The 20,189-nt window shown below is 45.4% G+C and overlaps 1 protein-coding gene across 3 annotated transcripts in view; it reads left to right on the top strand.

The window, feature by feature from the left end:
• The window catches only part of paxx (PAXX non-homologous end joining factor), a 38,893-nt gene that overhangs the window by 7,687 nt on the left and 11,017 nt on the right, over positions 1-20,189 (top strand). Inside the window, exons 2-7 of one of the 3 annotated variants that reach the window (XM_070863426.1) lie at positions 309-449; positions 7,423-7,483; positions 9,219-9,296; positions 11,358-11,407; positions 16,000-16,190; positions 17,742-17,810. In XM_070863426.1, coding sequence (XP_070719527.1) covers positions 334-449; positions 7,423-7,483; positions 9,219-9,296; positions 11,358-11,407; positions 16,000-16,190; positions 17,742-17,810 — 565 coding nt within the window. In that variant the 5' untranslated portion in view covers positions 309-333. The remainder of the gene's footprint in view (positions 1-308; positions 450-7,422; positions 7,484-9,218; positions 9,297-11,357; positions 11,408-15,999; positions 16,191-17,741; positions 17,811-20,189) is intronic. The other 2 variants (XM_070863427.1, XM_070863428.1) reach the window with 2 other exon arrangements.

The following is a 20,189-nucleotide window of genomic DNA, read 5'->3' on the forward strand; positions in this document are numbered from 1 at the left end:
TTCTGTCTTCATAATTAGTGTATATTACATCTTAGTAATTAGTGTATAATCCCAATATTCTTTAACATTTTAATGTAAAAAGTAATTTTCTCCTGAATGTGAATTGACTAGACTATTTTTCCCATAACTTAGATGCAGACTCGCTAACGGGTTTTGTAAGGTGCATTTTGTAACTTGGGTCTATTTGTTGCAGTATTGTTACAGTATACATTGTGTTAGTATTTACTGTACATTGCAACATGTACTGTGTGTTGGTGTTTTATGTGACAGCACTAACTGTGCTTTATCATATTTGCAAATTTTTCAAGAAACTGACCACTCAGCTGCTGGAAGATGGAGGCTAAGCAGCGACTGCCCTCCATCGGGTCGCTGCACATCCATTCCCTCCCTCAGAGTCACCAGAGGTACCTTTGCTACACCCGCCCCGGTCCTCACAACTTCAATCTGTGGTAAGTCCATGAGAGGCGAGAAAATAATTCTAGTAACAGATCTTCGTTGCCACTGCGAGCTGGGCTGGGGATTCTCGGGCCTAGTTACCTTTCCATTTGCATGTCCCATTCTGCTGCATATCGATGGGAAGTTACTATACAACTCTGGAGTCAGGTCTGACTCACAAGTACAGCAATGTGGGCCTCAATGCTGAGACCTCCACACACCACTTGAGTTTGACACCATGCATAGTACAACTCTGGTATAACGTCAAGCCAGAGTTTAAAAGTGCTCAGATTGCCCACTGCTTTTCTGTCATTTTATAAACTTTACAGGAGTGGGGGATTTTTTTGTGATTTAAGAAAACAGGCACACCAGATTGTGGTTTAAAAATTTCCTCAATAACCCAAAACTTAATTAATTAAAAAAAAATGTTTTTAATAATAAAAAATCTTCACTAACTCTTAATTAACTCGAAACATCAGCAACTATGAACCTCAGTAACTCTAATAACTTGTAACCTCAGTAACTCCAAGGGACAGAAAGCAGAGAGTAGTGTTGAATGGTTGTATACAGACTGGAGGGAAATGTGCAGTGGTGTACCCCAGAGGTCGGTGTTGGGACTACTGCTCTTTTGACATATATAAATGATCTGGACTTGGGCATATTTCAGAATTTGCAGATGACATGAAATGTAGTAAACTGAAGAGGATAATAACAGACTTCAGGGAACCATAAACAGACTTGTGATATGGGCAGACACATGGCAGATGACATTTAACACAAAGAAGTGTGAAGTGATTCAATTTGGTAGGAAGAATGAGGAGAGGCAATATAACCAAAATGGAACAATTTTAAAGAGTGCAGGAACAGAGACCTGCGGGTATATGTACACAAACCTTTGAAAGTAGCAGGACAAGTAAACACTGTTAAAAAGGCATACTGAATCCATCGCTTTATTACTAAAGGAATAGACTGCAAAAGCAAGGAAGTTATGCTAAACCTTTATAAAACACTGATTGGGCCCCAGCTGGAGTATTATGTTTAATTCTGGGCACTATGGCCCCAAGTTTCCACACGATAAAAAACGGATGCCCCTCCGAGCTGGGCGCCCGTTTTTCACGCTGAAAACGGCGCCGGAAAAAAAACGCGCGATTCTGGAGCGCCCTGCAGCTCCATGTCTGCTTGGCGCGGCGCCCAGGGGGGCGGAGCCTACACTCGCGCCGATTTTGTAAGTGGGAGGGGGCGGGTACCATTTAAATTAGGTTTTTTCCTGCTGGAAACCCTGCGCGTCCGCGTTGGAGCGTTCGCGCACGCGCAGTGTGAAGGAAACATTGGCACTCGGCCATTTTTGTAGTTCTTTGTCGCTGTTTAATTTTTGAACATTTTTTAATAAAAGCACATTGCCATCAGCACATCAGCACTGAGGCTTCTTGCAGCAGTGAGAAGGCTGCAGGAAGCCTCAGAAAGTTGAGGCAGTCGTTTCCTGACGGCCTCCCCCTCCTGCCGTCGGGAAATGGCTGCTGAACTTGTGAGGCTTCCTGCAGCCTTCTCACTGTCTCCTTCCCCCTCCGCCCGCCATCTGGAACGGCTTCCTCCCCCCCCGCTGCGTTCGGTCGGTCGGGCCCGCACTCCCTCCCTCCCCCACCCCCCCGCCCGCTGTCGGGAACGGCTTCCTCCACCCCCCCCCGCGGGAACAAACGGCTGCCTCAACTTGTGAGGCTTCCTGCAGCATTCTCCCTGGCTGAAGCACTTTCACACAGCTAGGAAGATGGTTTATTTACTCTTTTCTTTGCTTATAAATTTTTATTCAGGTTGGATTTATTTGTATAATATTTGTATAAGTATAAATAAGGATTTATTATAGAATTTAATGACTTCCCTTCCCCCCCTCCACCTCGTTCTGGACGCCTAATTTGTAACCTGCGCCTGATTTTTTAATGTGTAAACAAGGTTTTTTCAGTTCTACAAAAATCTTCACTTGCTCCATTCTAAGTTAGTTTGGAGTACGTTTTCACTGTGGAAACTTTGAAATCAGGCGTCAGTGGCCGGACGCGCCCCCTTTTTGAAGAAAAAATTCTGTTCCAAAGTGAAACTGTTCTAACTGACTAGAACTGCAGAAAAAAAATGTGGAGAATTGCGATTTCTAAGATAGTCCGTTCTCCACCAGTTGCTCCTAAAAATCAGGCGCAAATCATGTGGAAACTTGGGCCCAATATGTTTGGGAGGATGTCAAGGCCTTAGCAAGGGTGCAGAGGAGATTTACTAGAATGGAACCAGGATGAAGGACTTCAGTTATGTGGAACAACTAGAGAAACTGTCGTTGTTCTTCTTAGAGCAAAGAAGGTTAAGGGGAGATTTAATAGAGGTGTTCAAAATTATGAAGGTTTTTGATAGAGTAGACAGGGAGAAACGGTTTCCAGTGGCAGAAGGGTTGGTAACCAAAGGACACAGATTTAAGGTGATTGGCAAAAGAACCAGAGTGACATGAGGAAACCTTTTTTTACGCAGCGAGTGGTTATGATCTGGAATGCACTGCCTGAAAGGGCGGTGGAAGCTGATTCAATAATAACTTTCAAAAGGGAATTGGATAAATACTTGAAAAGGAAAAATTTGCAGGGCTTTGGGGAAAGAGCAGGGGAGTGGAACTAATTGGACAGCTCTTTCAAATAGCCAGCACAAGCACGATGGGCCGAATGGCCTCCTTCTGTGTTGTATCAGTCTATGATTCTATGATAATAACCAGCAACCTCAGCAACTCACTCATAATTGATGTATGAAACAGTATAAGATGCAGAATTAACTGGGAAAATGGATTATTGTAAGAATTAGTCTCTTTGGTATCCAGTTTTCATTTTAGAAATTTCAGAACACGGCACATAAAAATCAGGTTGCTGTGTCTAAAACTGGACAGGTGGGAATGTGGTTAGTTTTGAGATTATTAACTACTATGAATTATATAGCAGCTGCCCTCAGAACGATTTCCAGGAGAAATCTTGTTTGGCAAATAGTTAAATTTCACATCCTTTAAAAATGATATTGCTATATCCAAGGTTTTCACAATAGCATTCGTGTAATATTCCCAGATGTTAAAAAAAAAACACAGATTTGGGATATTTTCTGTGCTTAGATAATTGAGCATTTTGTTTTATAACTTCTTGCTGGAGGTAAGCCAAGAGAGAATACCAGTGCTTTTCAACGTGTTCTCTGTGGGAGGAGGCCCTGTAACTATTTACACATGGGCCACCTGCAAAGATTGGCATAGTTTCAGAGAGCAGTACAAACATTGGCACATTCTCAGGGACTATCTATGAAGATTGATGCATCCTCCGGGGTAACCTGTAAATATTGGCACACTTTCAGAACCCCCTGTAAAGGTTGATGCACTTTCAATGACCCCTATTGCCCCCCGCCCCGCAAATGTTGGCACATTTTCAGGGCTCCCTGCAAAGACTGACCCACCCTCGGAGACCCCTGCAAGTACTGGCTCACTTCGAGCGCTCCCTTACACTAAAACTTCTATGGTAACCCAAAAGTAGGCACTGTTATCATTGCAGAAAACAGCTTTCCTGACTGCACGAACACCACACCAATGTCAGACCTATAGGTACACTGACAGAGTTCCAGAATTCACACCAGCACCTACCAGACCATAGTTTGCAAATCACACAAGTGTGCGCACGCTATTGTGAAATTTCACATAGGACAATTGTCCCCTTGCAGCTCTGCCGTTCATTGTAATTTTTATGCTGTCAGGCCTACCAAAATGTAAAATATCACAAGCTTACAATCGAGATCGATTCCAAGAACAGCATCTTCCATTGCATTGTCCCCCTCCCCTGCTCCCTCGGTTCTCCTCTTCCCTGCATTATATATTTGACGGAAAAGGCAGGCGGATGTACCACTCCCAGGTCTTTGTCCCGCCTGTCCACATGTTGGCCACAAGGAGGCGCACCAGAGCTCATCAGAATAATTGGTTCCACACAGCTCCTCTTTATTGGCCCGCTGAGCCCAGAATCATTGTAAGCCACCATTGGCCTCTTAGTACACCAATTGCTCTGCTGATGTCAGCTACTCGTGTGTCAGGGGGGGCAGGTCCACAGGTAACCCCAAGGATCAGTTTCCAGGCCTCCTTGCTGAGCTCTGAGTTGCTTCTCATCTTTTCCTATCCGCAATCTCTCTTCATCCACCTCCTTTACGACCAGGGTATGTGCAGGGAGATTGGGGTTAGGAAGCTCGAGATGAAGAGCTAGCATAGGCGCATTGGGCTGAATGGCCACCCTATCTGTTATAATCTCCGTGTCTCCTCCCTAACTCCAATCCTGTACTTCAGACTGCGGAGAAATTTAATCGCCAGTGTAAATTTACACTATTGTGGGGAAAGACAGGTATTTGAAATAGATTCCTCACAACTGAAGACTTAGTCTGTCTGAGGATGCCATTGTCCATTGAGATCAGAAAAGCAAGTGTAATAAAGAAATTCAAGGGCTGAAAGGTGTACAAGGCACCTGAATAAGTGGGCCAGGCCTTGGAGCCCTCAAGGAAATGAGCAACGAGAGGCTGTGGTTAATATACGAGGAGCTCCAATAATATAGAGGCTGTGTCTGGATATCAAATGGAAGGCATTTTGAGGAAATGCTGAAAATAATTTCACAGAAACAGCAGAATTATTGACCCAAAAGGCAGACAGTGCACAAGCAGTCACCAGTGTAGATTTAGAGGTAATTATTTGAGGAATGTACTGAATTAAGAAAAATAACCCTTCTAATTATTTCACACCTTGTTATGTTTTTTAAACATCTCAAAGCACTTGCGTACCAGCCCTGGCTCACTAGCAGCACTTGGGCCTCTGATTCAGAAGGCCGTGGGTACAAAAGCCACTCCAGAGACTTGAGCACAAAGTCTAGGCTGACACTTCAGTGAGACATTGACCTGACGCCCCATCTACCATCGCAGGTGGATGTAAAAGACCTCATGGCACTCTTCAAAGAAGACCAGGGAGTTCTCCTGATGGCCTGGCCAATATTTATCCCTCAACCAACATCACCAATACAGACTATCTGGTCATTTAACTCATTGCTGTTTTGGCACCTTGCTTAGTTGCTGTGTTTCCCTACATTACAACAATGACTACATGGCAAAAGTATTTCATTGGCTGTTGAGCACTTTGGAATGTGCTGGAAGATGGGATTAGGCTGGATAGCTCTTTTTCAACCGGCACGGAGACGATGGGCTAAATGGCCTCCTTCTGTGTCATAGTTTTTCTATGATTCTATGAATGTTCTGAGGCTGTGAAAGGAACTATAAAGTGAGGAGCCTCATTCCTTCAAATAGTGAATCGTTGTTGATGATTTTAAAAATGTCAAATGTTTAATTTTACATTTTTTTCTTACCTTTCCTTTTTTCTCTTCCCCGTAATCCAATCTTTCTTTCCCTCTCTTTATTTCTTTTTCTGTACCTGATTTGACTCTAATTCATCCTCCTTCTCAGATATTCTTCTGTTTATTTCTCAATCCTTAAATCTCATTGGTTAAGGAGATACATAGGATTACATAGAATATACAGCACAGAAACAGTCCATTCGGTCCAACCTGTTCGTGTCGACATTTATGCTCCGTTCACATCTCCTCCCATCCTTCCTCATCTAACTCTGTCAGTATAACCCTCTATTCCCATCTCCTTCATGTACTTATCTAGCTTCTTCTTAAATGCATCTATACTATTCGCTTCAACCACTCCCTGTGTTAGCGAGTTCCACATTCTCAGCACTTTCTGGGTAAAGACGTTTCTTCAGAATTCCCTATTTGATTTCTTGGTGACTATCTTATAGCCTTTAGTTTTGCTCTTCCCCACCAGTGGAAAATCTCTCTCTCTATCTACTCTATCAAAACCTTTCATAATTTTACAGACATCTATTATGTCACCCCTGGAGGCCCAGACTGTTCATCCTTTGATAGGTATCTTCCTGATAAATCTTTTTCTGGTATTTTCCTTGTAAATCTTTTTCCCACCCTCTCCACCCTGTATAATATGGTGACTAGAAGTGTATGCAGTACCCCAAGTGTGATCTATCCAAGGTTTACACAAGTTTAGCATAATTTCTCTACATATCAATTCTATCCTTCACGAAATAAACCCTTGTGCTTGATTTGCTTTTGTTATGGCCTTATTGACCTGCGTCGCAACTTTAGTGATTTGTACTCCCAGATCACTTTGCTCCTCTCCCCCATATGGATTCTTATTTTCCAAGTACTATGTGACCTCCTTATTTTTCTTACCAAAATGTAACACCTCCCATTTATCTATGTTGAAAGGCACTGTTGGACCCGCTGTTCACTGAGGTCCCTGATGCCCCGTTCCTCTTGCCACGCTATTATCAGCTTGCACTTCCAGCAAGTTACGGTGCAAAGAATTTTTGAGCTGAACGCCACAAAATAAATTCTAATTAACCAGGCATGCCACGAGGTGCCCTTCTCCAGCAATTTCCAGCCCCGTTAACTATGATTCAGCTTGCAGTGACCGTTGTTATGTAAACCAGTAGTTACTCTCTGCCTCCTGTGTCCACAAACAGCAACAAGTCAGATTAGCAGAGAAACTCCATGCTCTTCTTGAAATGGTGTCACGGAATCCTTAATGTCCACCTGAACAAGAAAAGGTCGGCACCTCCATCAATACAGCACTCCCTCAGGACTGCAGTGGAGTGTCAACCTGGATTATGTATTCACGCCTCAGGTCAGGATTCTGTCCCAGAACCAAGATTGCTACCAACTGAGACAAGCTGCCATTGGGCTCAGACTGGTTCACTCCTTTTCACTTCAAACCTTTATAGCTGTCAGAGGAGACTATTGACCCATTACTCTGAGCTAGATCCTAAATGGAGTCCCTGAGTTGAAAGGACTCCATTGTGCCTCCAAGTCTATGGCCTCATTTCACTCTTGCTTTTAAGACTCAAAGATAAAGTACTGACAACAACTGTCCACCTTTCCTTCGCAGTGTTACAAATGTTGTGGATGTTTGGAGTACAGGTTTCAATCCACAAAAGCTGGAGGAACATGTAAGTAGCAGGGCTGCTAATTTTCCTAATATTGGAGGGCTGATATAGAATCATTGCATATGTGTGCGATCCTGCTGCTGACAAATGGTCCTATGTTTTTTATAAATGTATACTGTTAAAAATCTTGCATAAGGTCCACAGTTCCTGCCTGCAAACCTTGGTCCCTGTTGTCTAGATTTTTGATCATGATTTTGTGTCAACATTTTCCATTGAATTGTGCTATGTGACTTGTCATGGTGTAGCTGCAGGCCATGTCCATTAGATGGCCCCATGGAGCAAGTTTCTGGAGTCTCTCCACCAACTCCATCAACATCTTCTATATAAAAATACACATCTTTATCAAGATGACTGTGGGCAATATTTACTAGAATATTAGATATATTAAGGGAGCAAAATTGGCTCTTTTTATAGCCCCATTAGCGTCGCCGAGGGCACGAACGGGGCGCAATGGCATTTTCACCTGGGGAGGGGGCTCTACCCCCTCCTGTGAAATTGTCCCGGAAGTAAGGGGAGGCATCCCGCGATTAGCACCCCAGGCCAACGCGCAGCTGGCAATGATGACATCGACATACGCGCCAGCCCCGCGCCGACCTCTTAACGCCCGATGGGGGAAATTGCCCCGTGGGCCGCGAGGCTGACGCGGGTGGTTGTCAACGCCAGCTTTGCGGGTCGTGAAGCTGGTGGACATCCATCGCCAAGGCGCCCCTGAAAGGGGAGGTCTTTAGCGTCCCGGGCCGCTATCTTTATTTGTCGGCCAACTCTTGGCTCGGCCCGACAATGGCGGCCTTCGCGATGACCGGACCGCCACTGTGCTGCCAGGCACTCTGCTTTGGGTGCTGGGCTACTGGCCCAGTCGTTCACGTCCTTGGAGGCCCAGTGGCGGCCACCAAAGGGCCTGCGGAGTGCGCAGTGGTCCTCTTCTTTAATGAGAGGGGTGGGGCATTATAGCGCTGGCCTGCTCTACCGCCCGTGAGCACCCCTCAAAGGAAGCAGAGCGCCAGAGACAGTACTCACTTCTTTTGAGGTGCGTACAGCCCAATTCTGCATCCGGGTGGGACTTCCAGGCCAGACACAGGAAGTCCCAGCCCCGGAAGGTTACCGCCCCCAATCGGGGCAAAGGGCAAACTTGTGTACAGAGTGCACATTTACAATTAGCAAAATTACTTCCTATAATACTTTCCTTGACAGACTTTGCTCATCACGCTTTCCTGATAACATCCCTATTGCCATAAAACAACTATTCGCCAAGATCAATGCCAAGGGACATTAAGTGCACGAACAATAGAACGCCAGTGTTTGAGTGACTTGCTCCAGCCCAGTTGCTGTCTGAAGCCATTACCAAGGCAGCCATCACACAGGGACAGATTCTATTAGCTCAATAATTTTATTGTTCAGTCACATGATGTGGGCGTCGCTGGCAAGGCCAGCTATTATTGCCCATTCTTAATTGCCCTTGAGAAGGTGGTGGTGAGCCGCCTTCTTGAACCGCTGCAGTCCATGTGGTGAAGGTACCCCCACAGTGCTGACTTTGTCGTAGCGGTTTGGTACAACTGAGTGGCTTGCTAGGCCATTTCAGAGCCAATCAGATTGCTGTGGGTTTGAAGTCACATATCGGCCAGGATGGGTAAGGATGACAGATTTCCTACCCTAAAGGGCATTAGTGAACTAGACAGGTTTTCCCAACAATCCAGTAGTTTCACGGTCACCATTATTGATATGAGCTTTTTCATTCCAGATTTATTTAATTATTGATTGGGTCGCAGCATATGGCCCCAAGACAGAGCAGAGTCCGGAGTGCCGGAGTGGATTTTCGGTGTGTCAATCGGTGCACGAGTGTGGCCGAGATATACGATTCTTCCTTCAGAGCCTGATCTCTGCTCATTGTCTCCCTGTGGTAACGTGTGTGTGGGTGGGGGGGGAGGAGGGGTGGTGGTGGTTAGGGGGGGGTGGTCATGGGTGTGAAAATTCAGTTGTCGAGGTAATAAAGAGGAATATTGATGCACTTGCTTTTGCCTAAGAATATATTGGGGAGAAAATTGCAGTCGGAGGCTTCCTGCGGGCGAACGCCTCCAACCAAAAACATTTTACAAAAATATCTGTTGGTTCCGGAGGAACATAGGATTGCATTCCGAGGCCAGAGTACAGGAACATAGAAACATAGAAATATAGAAAATAGGTGCAGGAGCAGACCATGCGACCCTTCGAGCCTGCACCACCATTCAATATGATCGTGGCTGATCATGCAACTTCAGCACCCCACTCCTCCCTTCTCTCCATACCCCTTGATCCCTTTAGCCGTAAGGGCCACATCTAACTCCCTTTTGAATATATCCAACGAACTGGCCTCTACAACTTTCTCTGGTAGAGAATTCCATAGGTTCAAAATTCTCTGGGTGAAAAAGTTTCTCCTCATCTCGGTCCTATATGGCTTACCTCTTATCCTTAGACTGTGACCCTTGGTTCTGGACTTTCCCAACATCGGGAGCATTCTTCCTGCATCTAACCTGTCCAATCCCGTCAGAATTTTAAATGCTTCTATGAGATCCCATCTCATTCTTCTAAATTCCAGTGAATATAAGCCTAGTCAATCCAGTCTTTCTTCATATGTCAGTCCTGCCATTCCGGGAATCAGTCTGGTGAACCTTCGCTGCACTCCCTCAATATCAAGAATGTCCTTCCTCAGATTAGGGGACCAAAACTGCACACAATACTCAAGGTGTGGTCTCACCAAGGCCCTGTACAACTGTAGCAAGACCGCCCTGTTCCTATACTCAAATCCTCTTGCTATGAAGGCCAACATACCATTTGCTTTCTTTACTGCCTGCTGTACCTGCATGCCTACCTTCAATGACTGATGTACCATGACATCCAGGTCTCGTTGTACCTCCCCTTTTACTAATCTGTCATCATTCAGATAATAATCTGCCTTCCTGTTTTTGCCACCAAAGTGGATAACCTCACACTTATCCACATTATACTGCATCTGCTATGCATTTGCCCACTCACCGAACCTGCCCAAGTCACCCTGCAGCCTCTTAGCATCCTCCTCACAGCTCACACTGCCACCCAGCTTAGTGTCATCTGCAAACTTGGAGATATTATATTCAATTCCTTTGTCTAAATCATGAATATATATTGTAAATAGCTGGAGTCCCAGCCCTGAACCTTGCGGTACCCCACTAACCACCGCCTGCCATTCTGAAAAGGACCCGTTTATTCCCACTCTTTGCTTCCTGTCTGCCAATCAGTTCTCTATCCACATTAATACATTACCCCAATCGCATGTGCCTCAATTTTACACACTAATCTCTTGGGTGGGACCTTGTCAAAAGCCTTTTGAAAGTTCAAATACACCACATCCACTGGTTCTCCCTTATCCACTCTACTAGTTACATCCTCAAAAATTCTAGAAGATTTGTCAAACATGATTTCCCTTTCATAAATCCATGCTGACTTGGACCGATCCTGTCACTGCTTTCCAAATGCGCTGCTATTACGTCTTTAATAATTGATTCCAGCATTTTCCCCACCACCAATGTCAGACTATCCGGTCTATATTTCCCTGTTTTCTCTCTCCCTCCTTTTTAAAAAAAAAGTGGGGTTACATTAGCCACCCTCCAATCCATAGGAACTGATCCAGAGTCCATGGAATGTTGGAAAATGACCACCAATGCATCTACTATTTCTAGGACGACTTCCTTAAGTACTCTGGGATGCAGACTATCAGGCCCTGGGGATTTATTGGCTTTCAATCCCATCATGTCTTCCAGGTTCATATGTGTATCCTGGGATCAGGTGGGTCTGGACCACCAATCACAATGTAGTTTTCTCGGGATTTCAGGGCCATTTACTTTTATTTCTTTTTTTTTTACAGAAATCTGCACATGGGGTACAAACCTCAGAAGAATACCACACTAGAACCAGGTGCGTAACTGTCACTCCTCGGGGGGGAAAGGAGAGCTGATGATTATCTAGCAGCATAGGGACAGGAGGAGGCCATTCAGCCACTCGAGCCGGCTCTGCCATTCAATATTATGCTTGATCTGTACATAAGAACATAACAAAATAAGAATTAGGAGCAGGAGTAGGCCATTCGGCCCCTCGAGTCTGCTCCGCCATTCAATAAGATCATGGCTGATCTTTTACCTCAACTCCACTTTCCTGCACTTTCCCCATATCCCTTGATTCCCTTAATATCCAAATATCTATCAATCTCTGTCTCGAATATACTCAAAGACAGAGTCTCCACAGCCCTCTGGGGTAGAGAATTCCAAAGATTCACCACCATCTGAGTAAAGAACTTTCTCCTCATCTCAGTCCTAACTGGCCAACCCCTTATTCTGAGACTGTGACCCCTGGTTCTAGACTCTCCAGCAGGGGAAACATCCTCCCTGCATCTACCCCTGACAAGCCCTGGAAGAATTTTGTGTGTTTCAATGAGATCACCTCTCATTCTTCTAAACTTTAGAGAATATAGGCCTCGTCTACTCAATCTCTCCTCATAGGACAATCCCCCCATCCCAGGAATCAGTCTGGTAAACTCCATTTACCCGCCTTTGCTCCATATCCCTTGATACCCTTACCCAACAAAAATCTATCAATCTCAATCTTGGAAGCTCCAATTGTCTCGGGGACCTCAGACTTTTGCGGGAGAGGGTTCCAGATTTCCACTATCCTTTGTGAGAAAAAAATGCGTTGTGATTTCCCTCCTAAATGGTCTAGCTCTAATTTAAAGATTATGGGCTAGAATTTGGCCAGTACAGATTTCTGGCACACTCACCAGAGATGCGCTGCTTTTGTCCACCTTGAAGTGCTCCAAAAATCTTTGGGCCGAGTTTGGCCGCTCCCCCACCTCCCCTCGATGGTAGCATAGTGTGGCCACTGGATTCGGGGGCGGAGCCAGGCCCCAGCACTGAAAACAGTGCCGGGACCTCCGCACATGTGTGCTAGAGTGTGCGCGCATGCGCAGTAGCTCCTCGCCTCCAGAATCTGTGAGAGTGTGCTGCAGGCTGTGTGGGAGTGGCCAAAGCGAGCCGTCCCTATCCCTGGCCGAATGGTCTCCCTCATCGGCGACCCATTGCTTTCCCGGGCCATGTTTTGATCTATTTTTTATTTGTTATTAATTGATTGATAGCTTATTACTTTGGTCTTGGTGCTTTAGGTGCAGGGTTCCTTCTATTTTTTATTTGTTAATTAATTGCTTATTTTTCTTTTGTGCTTTGTTTAGTGCTTTGTAAGTCTTGGTGCTAGGTACAGGTCCTCTCAGCTTTCTTGTACTTTTTATTTGTTATTGAATGTTTTTTTTTGTGCTTTGTTTAGTGCTTGGTGCTTTAGAATGTACTTACCTGCGCTGAAGTTTTAACTCTTCGCAAGGGTTTTCAGTGCGGGCCACAAGTGGCCACATACGCTGGCCTAAGTTAGTTTGGAGCGACTATTAGCTGTGCAAACTGGCTTAAATGGCCAAAACAGGCATAAGTGGCTGGTAACGCCCCCTTTTGGAAAAAAAAACGGAACTAAAAAAAATCCTAACTAACTCACTTACACTGGCGCAAATTAAATGTGTAGAATGGGGATTTTTAAGATACTCCAGAAAAATCAAGTTGTTCCAAAAAAAAACGGAGCAACTCCTGGCCAAATTTGGGCCCTATGTCCCATCATTCTTGATTACGCCCACCAGAGAAAGTAGTTTCTCTGTATCTATCCTTTTAACATTTTGAACACCTCGATCAGATCATCAGTATTCACTATGGCTTCTCATGAATCTGCCATGTAACGGGCTTTTACTCACTTTCATTGGGCAGGAAACATGTCCTAGTAAACATTTTACCCAATGGGTAACTGGAGGGAAGCATGATGCCATAAAACTGGCACCAATTAGACCTGTGGCTAAAAGCATTTTTATCTATAAACCCAGTACAGAAAATTCTGGCATGCCAGCCTGCACACCCTGGGTAGTAGGCCGTAGCTCGGTCTTATATAATGAACTGTGCCCCCCCCCCCCCCCCCGACTCAACCACACCACACCTGGGAGGTGTCAGATGAAGGTCACAAGGGGGAGAGAAAAAAAATAGATGGACTTGCATTTATACAACACCTTTCACAACCTCAGGGCCTCTCCGAGCGCTTTACAGCAATGACTTTTTGAAGTGTAGTCACTGTTGTAATGTAGGAAATTCAGCAGCCAATATGCACACAGCAAGCTCACACGAGCAGCAATGCAATAATGACCCAGATAATCAGTCTTAGCGATGTTGGTTGAGAGATAAATATTGGCTGGGACACCGGAAATAACTCCCCTGCTCTTCTTCGAAATAGTGCCGTGGGATCTTTTATATCCACCTGAGAACAGACGGGGCCTCGGTTTCATAGAATCATAGAATGGTTACAGCACGGAAGGCGGCCATTCGGCCCGTCGAGCCCGTGCCGACTATCAGCTAGTCCCATTCCCCTGCCCTTTCTCCGTAGTCCTGCAAAATCTTTTCCTTCACATACTTATCCAACTCCCTTTTGAAAGATAAAATTGAGCCTGCCTCCACCACCCTTTCAGGTCGCGCGTTCCAGATCTTAACCACTCGCTGCATTTAACGTCTCATCCGAAAGCCGGCACCTCCGACAGCGCAGCATCAGAGTGTCAGCCTGGGTTTTGTGCTCAAGTCTCTGGAGTGGGACTTGAACCGACGACGGTGCTATCCACTGAGCCGCAACTGACACCAAAATAAATGGTAATCTATGGCAGCTGCTCTCAGTCACTTGGTTAACCACAAACCAAGTACAGCGTTGGTGGTGCCTGGGTGTACAAAGTGTCTAAGCAGAGGAGAAGAGGCCAGTGAGAGTAAAAAATGAAGAGGAGGAAAGATAAACAGAAAAGCTAGAAATGCATTGCAAAACCTCACAAGGAAACATTGTCACAGAAAGATGTTTTGTTGACTGCTGCCATGGTAGCACCTTGGAGAAGGCATGAAGCATGGTGACTGCACTATATATACTTAAACACACAGTCATATATTTGACAACTTCTTACAATATATTGTGATTCCTAAGGAGTGATATTTGGAAGCGAAATGTGAGTGATATGACCTGTTAAGCCACTGAACCTTATTAACTACATTACATCGGATATACGGCACAGAAACAGGCCATTCAGCCCAACCAGTCCATGCTGGCAATAATGCTCCATCTGAGCCTCCTCCAATCTTTCCTCATCTAAATCTATCAGCATAACCCTCTATTCCCTTCTCCCTCATATGTGTGTCTAGCCCCCCTTAAATGAATCTATACTGCTTGCTTCAACCGAGTTCCACATACTCTTTGCATAAAGAAGTTTCTTCTGAATTCCCTATTGGATTTCTTGTGACTATCTTATATTGATGACCTCTAGTTATGCTCTTCCCCACAAGTGGAAACATTCTCTCTGTATCCACTCTTATCAAAACCTTTCATAATTCTCTCCATATTCCACATTCTGTCCACTCTTTGGGTAACTATAATAGTCCTTTCTTGTTGCTCCGTCTGGCGGATTTTCTCTCTTCCTTCTTCTTCCCTCCTCTCAAAGTCTCATTGTCAGGGTACAGCTCCATGGTCCCAGGCACAATGCAGCGCCTCACGCAGGCGGCCATTCTCCATGTGGCAGCCTAGTGAGCGTTGGCAGGCTCGTTGACAGGAAAGGCAGCACAGCCATTGCCCGAACCTGCCCTCCGTGCACACACACCTCCAGCCGGAGTGGCTGGACAGCGAGCAAGAATGGGAAGTCCAGCTGAATTCCCCCTTCCTAACCGAGGGAAGCGGCAATCGATCGTAGGGTCCAGATCGCTATCACGGTTGGGATCAGCTGTCTCAGCGTTTAACCGGAACCTTCTAAAGCTGTGTGACTCAATTACTCACGAAGCCGACTTGGGAGCTAAAATAGACTAAATGATTCAGAGATTATTAACGGGTGTGGAACCAAGGTGAGTAAATGGAGCTGAGATTCTCTAGCCCAGAGAGCAGTGGAAGCTGGGTCATTGAATATATTTAAGGTGGAGATAGACAGATTTCTGAACGATAAGGGAATGAAGGGTTATGGGGAACGGGCAAGAAAGTGGAGCTGAGGCCAAGATCAGATCAGCCATGATCTTATTGAATGGCAGAGCAGGCTAAAGGGGCCAAATGGCCTACTCCTGCTCCTATTTCTTATGTTCTTATACAGATCATCCATGATCTAACTGAATGGCGGATCAAGCTCAAGGGGCTAAATGGCCTATTCCTGTTCCAATGTAACTCACTACAGGGCAGCTGGGCCATTTCAGTCTCACTAAGTATCTTATTTTATTACTATTTTAGTTCTATTTATTCGGAAGTTCCTGTCACTAAGGGAGAGAAATCAATGGGGAAATGAAAGAGTGGGTCCATACACGCCAGTGAGAAAGTGAAGTCAACTGCTGTGAAGTATCGCAACACATTGTCCTTCGGATCAGGAAGGACGAGTACTCCATGTAAGAAATCACCGTCACCACTGACACTTTTTGCTGTCCCCACAGAGAAGCTTTCCAGAAGGCCGCTGTCAGCCTCACTGTCCTGGATAACACAATAATACTGAAGCTCAGCCAAGATGACCTGGGACTAACCTTTGACCTCTACAAGTTGCCCATTACTGAAGCCAAGGCAGAGATCCAGTCAGTCATGTTTCAGCTGGTGGGTCAAATATATGACCTACAAGACCAACTTAAAGGTAACGGGGATGTTGGGGTGGGGGGTGTGGTGAGGGGCTGGGGTGATAAAAAAGCAGAAAACTATCTGAAAACTACCAAGTGCTTTTTTTGGAGGGAAGAGGTAGAGAATGGGGGAAGGTCCTTTTGGTCAGTAGCGATGTTTTAACTCTTCACAACCTTTAAAAATATCTCAGAACAGTTTAAAAAAACTTGCTTACATGTTAAACTTGATTTGCCCATCAAGCCTGGTATCGATTGTCTCAGGGACTGACTTTTCTGCAGATTGAATTGCACATTTTGTCTGCAATTGCTTTTGTTGTAGGTTTTTATTCTCCTTCCAGTCTCTTTCCACTCCAACCGGCCTAGAGAACAAGCAGGTGTCCTGGTTCCTAGCCTCCGTCACCATTGGCAGCCTGAGGGAAATATGAAGGGGTACATCCCTAATTTCTCCTTGCCTCCACTCTGCAGCACCATGTGGAAGCCTGGCTGAGCAGGATGGAAGGAAGGACTTGCATTTCTATAGCGCCTTTCACTACCTCAGGACGTCCCAAAGCACTTTATAGCCAATACGCTACTTTTGAAGTGTGGGCACTTTTATAAGGTCCCACAAACAGCAATGAGATAATGACCAATCAGATAATCTGATGCACCACCATCAAAAGGCCACGTTAGTGAATTGAAGAGGATTTACTGTGATTGAAAGGCTGCATCAGAGGGAGCAGCGTGCGGCAGCACACCACTGCAGGAGGGCGACGGCTGCGAAGTCAGGTCGTTGATTGTAGTGCGGGCAGGCACAGCAGGAGCGGCAAGAGTTTGTAGAAGGAAGTAACCAGGCCCCAGGAGAGGCGAGGGCCCAGGGGCAGCATGGGCCAGCCCACACTACTATATGTGTGCGCACTAGGTCTGCGCAGCAGAGCTGGTCTCCAGTCGTCTTGGGTAATCCTTGCCACTGGACCAAGACCTAGCTCTGTCAAACCCGTGTGGTGGCTGGTGTGCAACGGCCACCACACGTTAAAAAAAAACAAGCACAGGCATCTTCCACCCTCCAAGATGTAGTTCGGGATCTGGAATATTAGGTCCTTCATTGAAACACCTGTGAACTCATCCCTTTTTAGCATGAAAGCAAGTCATCCTCGCTTCAAGGACCTGCCTAGGATGATGATTCTTAGTGATGTTGTTTGAGGGATAAATATTGGCTAAGATACTGGGGATAACTCCCCTGATCTTCTTCAAAATAATGCCATGGGATCTTTTACATCCTGAGAGGGCATACAGTTTAATGTCTCATCCAAAAGATGGCATATCTGACCATGCAGCACTCCTTCAGTATTGCACTGGAATGTCAGCTTAGATTTTGTGCAAGAGTCTCTGGAGTGTGACTTGAACCCACGACCTTCTGACTCCGAGGCTAAGGTGCTGCCCACTGCACCACAACTGACACCTTAGAGGTGTAGAAGAGAATTATGTGTTAACCTCCCTTCATAACAAGCTGGCTGCTTTACCCCTGTTACTGAGGAGGCAGTGCCCTGATGAATACTTCTTATACTCGGTGCTACATTTTCCCTCTGCAGCTTCTGAAGAAAGCAATGCCTTAAACCTTGAGAAGAGGATGCAGAAGACACAACAAATGTTTCTAACAGGTAAGGCAAGTCATAGAGCTCTGACACAGGGACCTTACAGATGCTGGTCAAGCTGCTGTGTATTTCCAGCAGTTTTTGTTTTTATCTAAGATCCCGTCAATACTTTTCCCTTTATCGGTTGCCATTTTCCTTCATCCACATTGTCTCAGTGATTGACCTGAGTTGAAAGGAAATAGGCAGGTGGAAGTCCATCTGGGCCCGACCAGTATTGTAGGATTGGGTAAGTGCTCATGGTTTTCTCTACAGTTACCACCGTGTCATTTGTCATGATTTGATGTAAAATTATTTTCTCGATTGCTTTCCTGAAAGCGTTGCTTCTTCACTGAGATCAAGCAATGGAGATCCCTCTGGTAACCTGGCCAATGTTGATTATGTGCCTTTATATATTAAACAAAGACTTGCACTTATACAACACCTCAGGACACCACAAAGCGCTTTACAGCCAATGAAGTACGTTTGAAGTGTAGTCACTGTTGTAGGAAACACGGCAGCCAATATACGCACAGCAAGGTCCCACAAACAACAATGTGATAATGACCAGATAATCTGTTTAAAGGTGTTAGTTGAGGGATACATATTGACCAGGACGCCGGGGATAAGTCCCCTGCTCTTCTTCGACTACTGCCATGGGATCTTTTACATCTACCTGAGAGATCAGACAGCTTTGTTTTAGTGTCTCATCCGAAAGATGGCACCTCTGACAGTGCAGCATTCTTTCGGTACTGCGCCCAACACTCTGGAGTCAGACTTGAACCCACAACCATCTGACTCAGAGGCGAGAGTGCTACCCACTGAGCCACGGCTAACCTGATGGTGAATGGCAGCAGCCTTCTTGACTGTGGGGAGAATTACAACCTAATCCCTTCCTCGCCTGATGTTCATTCACACACACAAACTCACAAGTCCAGGACAATTCACTGGATAGTTATCAGGCATGGGCACCCTAACTGATTTTCCCCTCTTTAACAGGGTCCGTTGTTAGGATGCCTTTCCCTGTTCCAGCTGAGATCAGCCAACACAGCCCAGAACGGGTATCAAGCGTGTGTTCTTCCAGGTCTGTTCGACCCTGTTGCTCACAGGCCGGGGTGGGGTGTGGGGGCTGGGCAAACATAGAATCATAGAAATTTACAGCATGGATGGAGGCCATTTCAGCCCATCATGTCCACGCTGGCCTACCAAAAGCTATCCAGTCTAATCCTACTTTCCAGCTCTTGGTTCATAACCCTGTAGGTTACGGCACTTTAAGTGCACATCCTAGTATTTTTAAATGTGGTTAGGCTTTCTGCCTCTACCACCCTTTCAGACAGTGAGTTCCAGACCCCCACCATCCTCTGGATGAAGAAATTTACCCTCATATCTCCTCTATACCTTCCCCCATTACTTTAAATCTATGTCCTCTGGTTGTTTATCCCTCCGCCAAGGGAAACAAACAATTCCTTCCTATCCACTCTATCCAGGCCCCTCATAATTTTATACACCTCAATCAGGTCTCCCCTCAACCTCCTCTGTTCCAAAGAAAACTGACTCAGCATCTCCAATCTTTCCTTATAGCCAAAATTCTCCAGTCCAGGCAACATTCTTGTAAATCTCCTCTGCACCCTTTCCAGTGCAATCACATCGTTCCTGTAATGTGGTGACACAGTACTCCAGCTGCGGCCTAACCAGTGTTTTATACAGTTCAAGCATAACGTCCTTGCTCTTGTATTCCATGCCTCGACTTATAAAGGCAAGTATTCCATATGTCTTCTTAACCACCTTATCTACCTGGCCTGCTTCCTTCAGGGATCTGTGGACCTGCATTCCAAGGTCCCTTTGTTCCTCTACAGTTTTCAGTGTCATACAATTTAATGTGTATCCCCTTGCCTTGTTAGATCACCCCAAATGCATTACCTCACACTTATCCGATTGAATTCCATTTGCCACTGTTCTGCCCACCTGACCAGTACATTGATATCTTCCTGCAGTCCGTAGCTTTTTTCTTCATTATTCACCACACAGCCTATTTTAGTGTCATCTGCAAACTTCTTAATCATACCCACACATTCAAGTCCAAGTCATTGATATATACCACAAAAAGCAAGGGACCCAGCACTGAGCCCTGTGGAACCCCACAAGATACAGCCTTCCAGTCACAAAAACACCCATCAACCATTACCCTTTGCTTCCTGCCTCTCGGCCAATTTTGGATCCAACTTGCCACTTTGCCCTGGATCCCATGGGGTTTTACTTTTGTGACCAGTCTGCCATGTGGGACCTTATCAAAAGTTTTGCTAAAATCCATATACACTACATCATACGCACTACTCTCATCGACCCTCCTGGTTACCTCGTCAAAAAATTCAATCAAGTTAGTCAGACACGACCTTCCCTTGACAAATC

The sequence above is a fragment of the Pristiophorus japonicus genome, chromosome 20, assembly GCF_044704955.1.
Source record: "Pristiophorus japonicus isolate sPriJap1 chromosome 20, sPriJap1.hap1, whole genome shotgun sequence".
Lineage (NCBI taxonomy): Eukaryota > Metazoa > Chordata > Chondrichthyes > Pristiophoridae > Pristiophorus > Pristiophorus japonicus.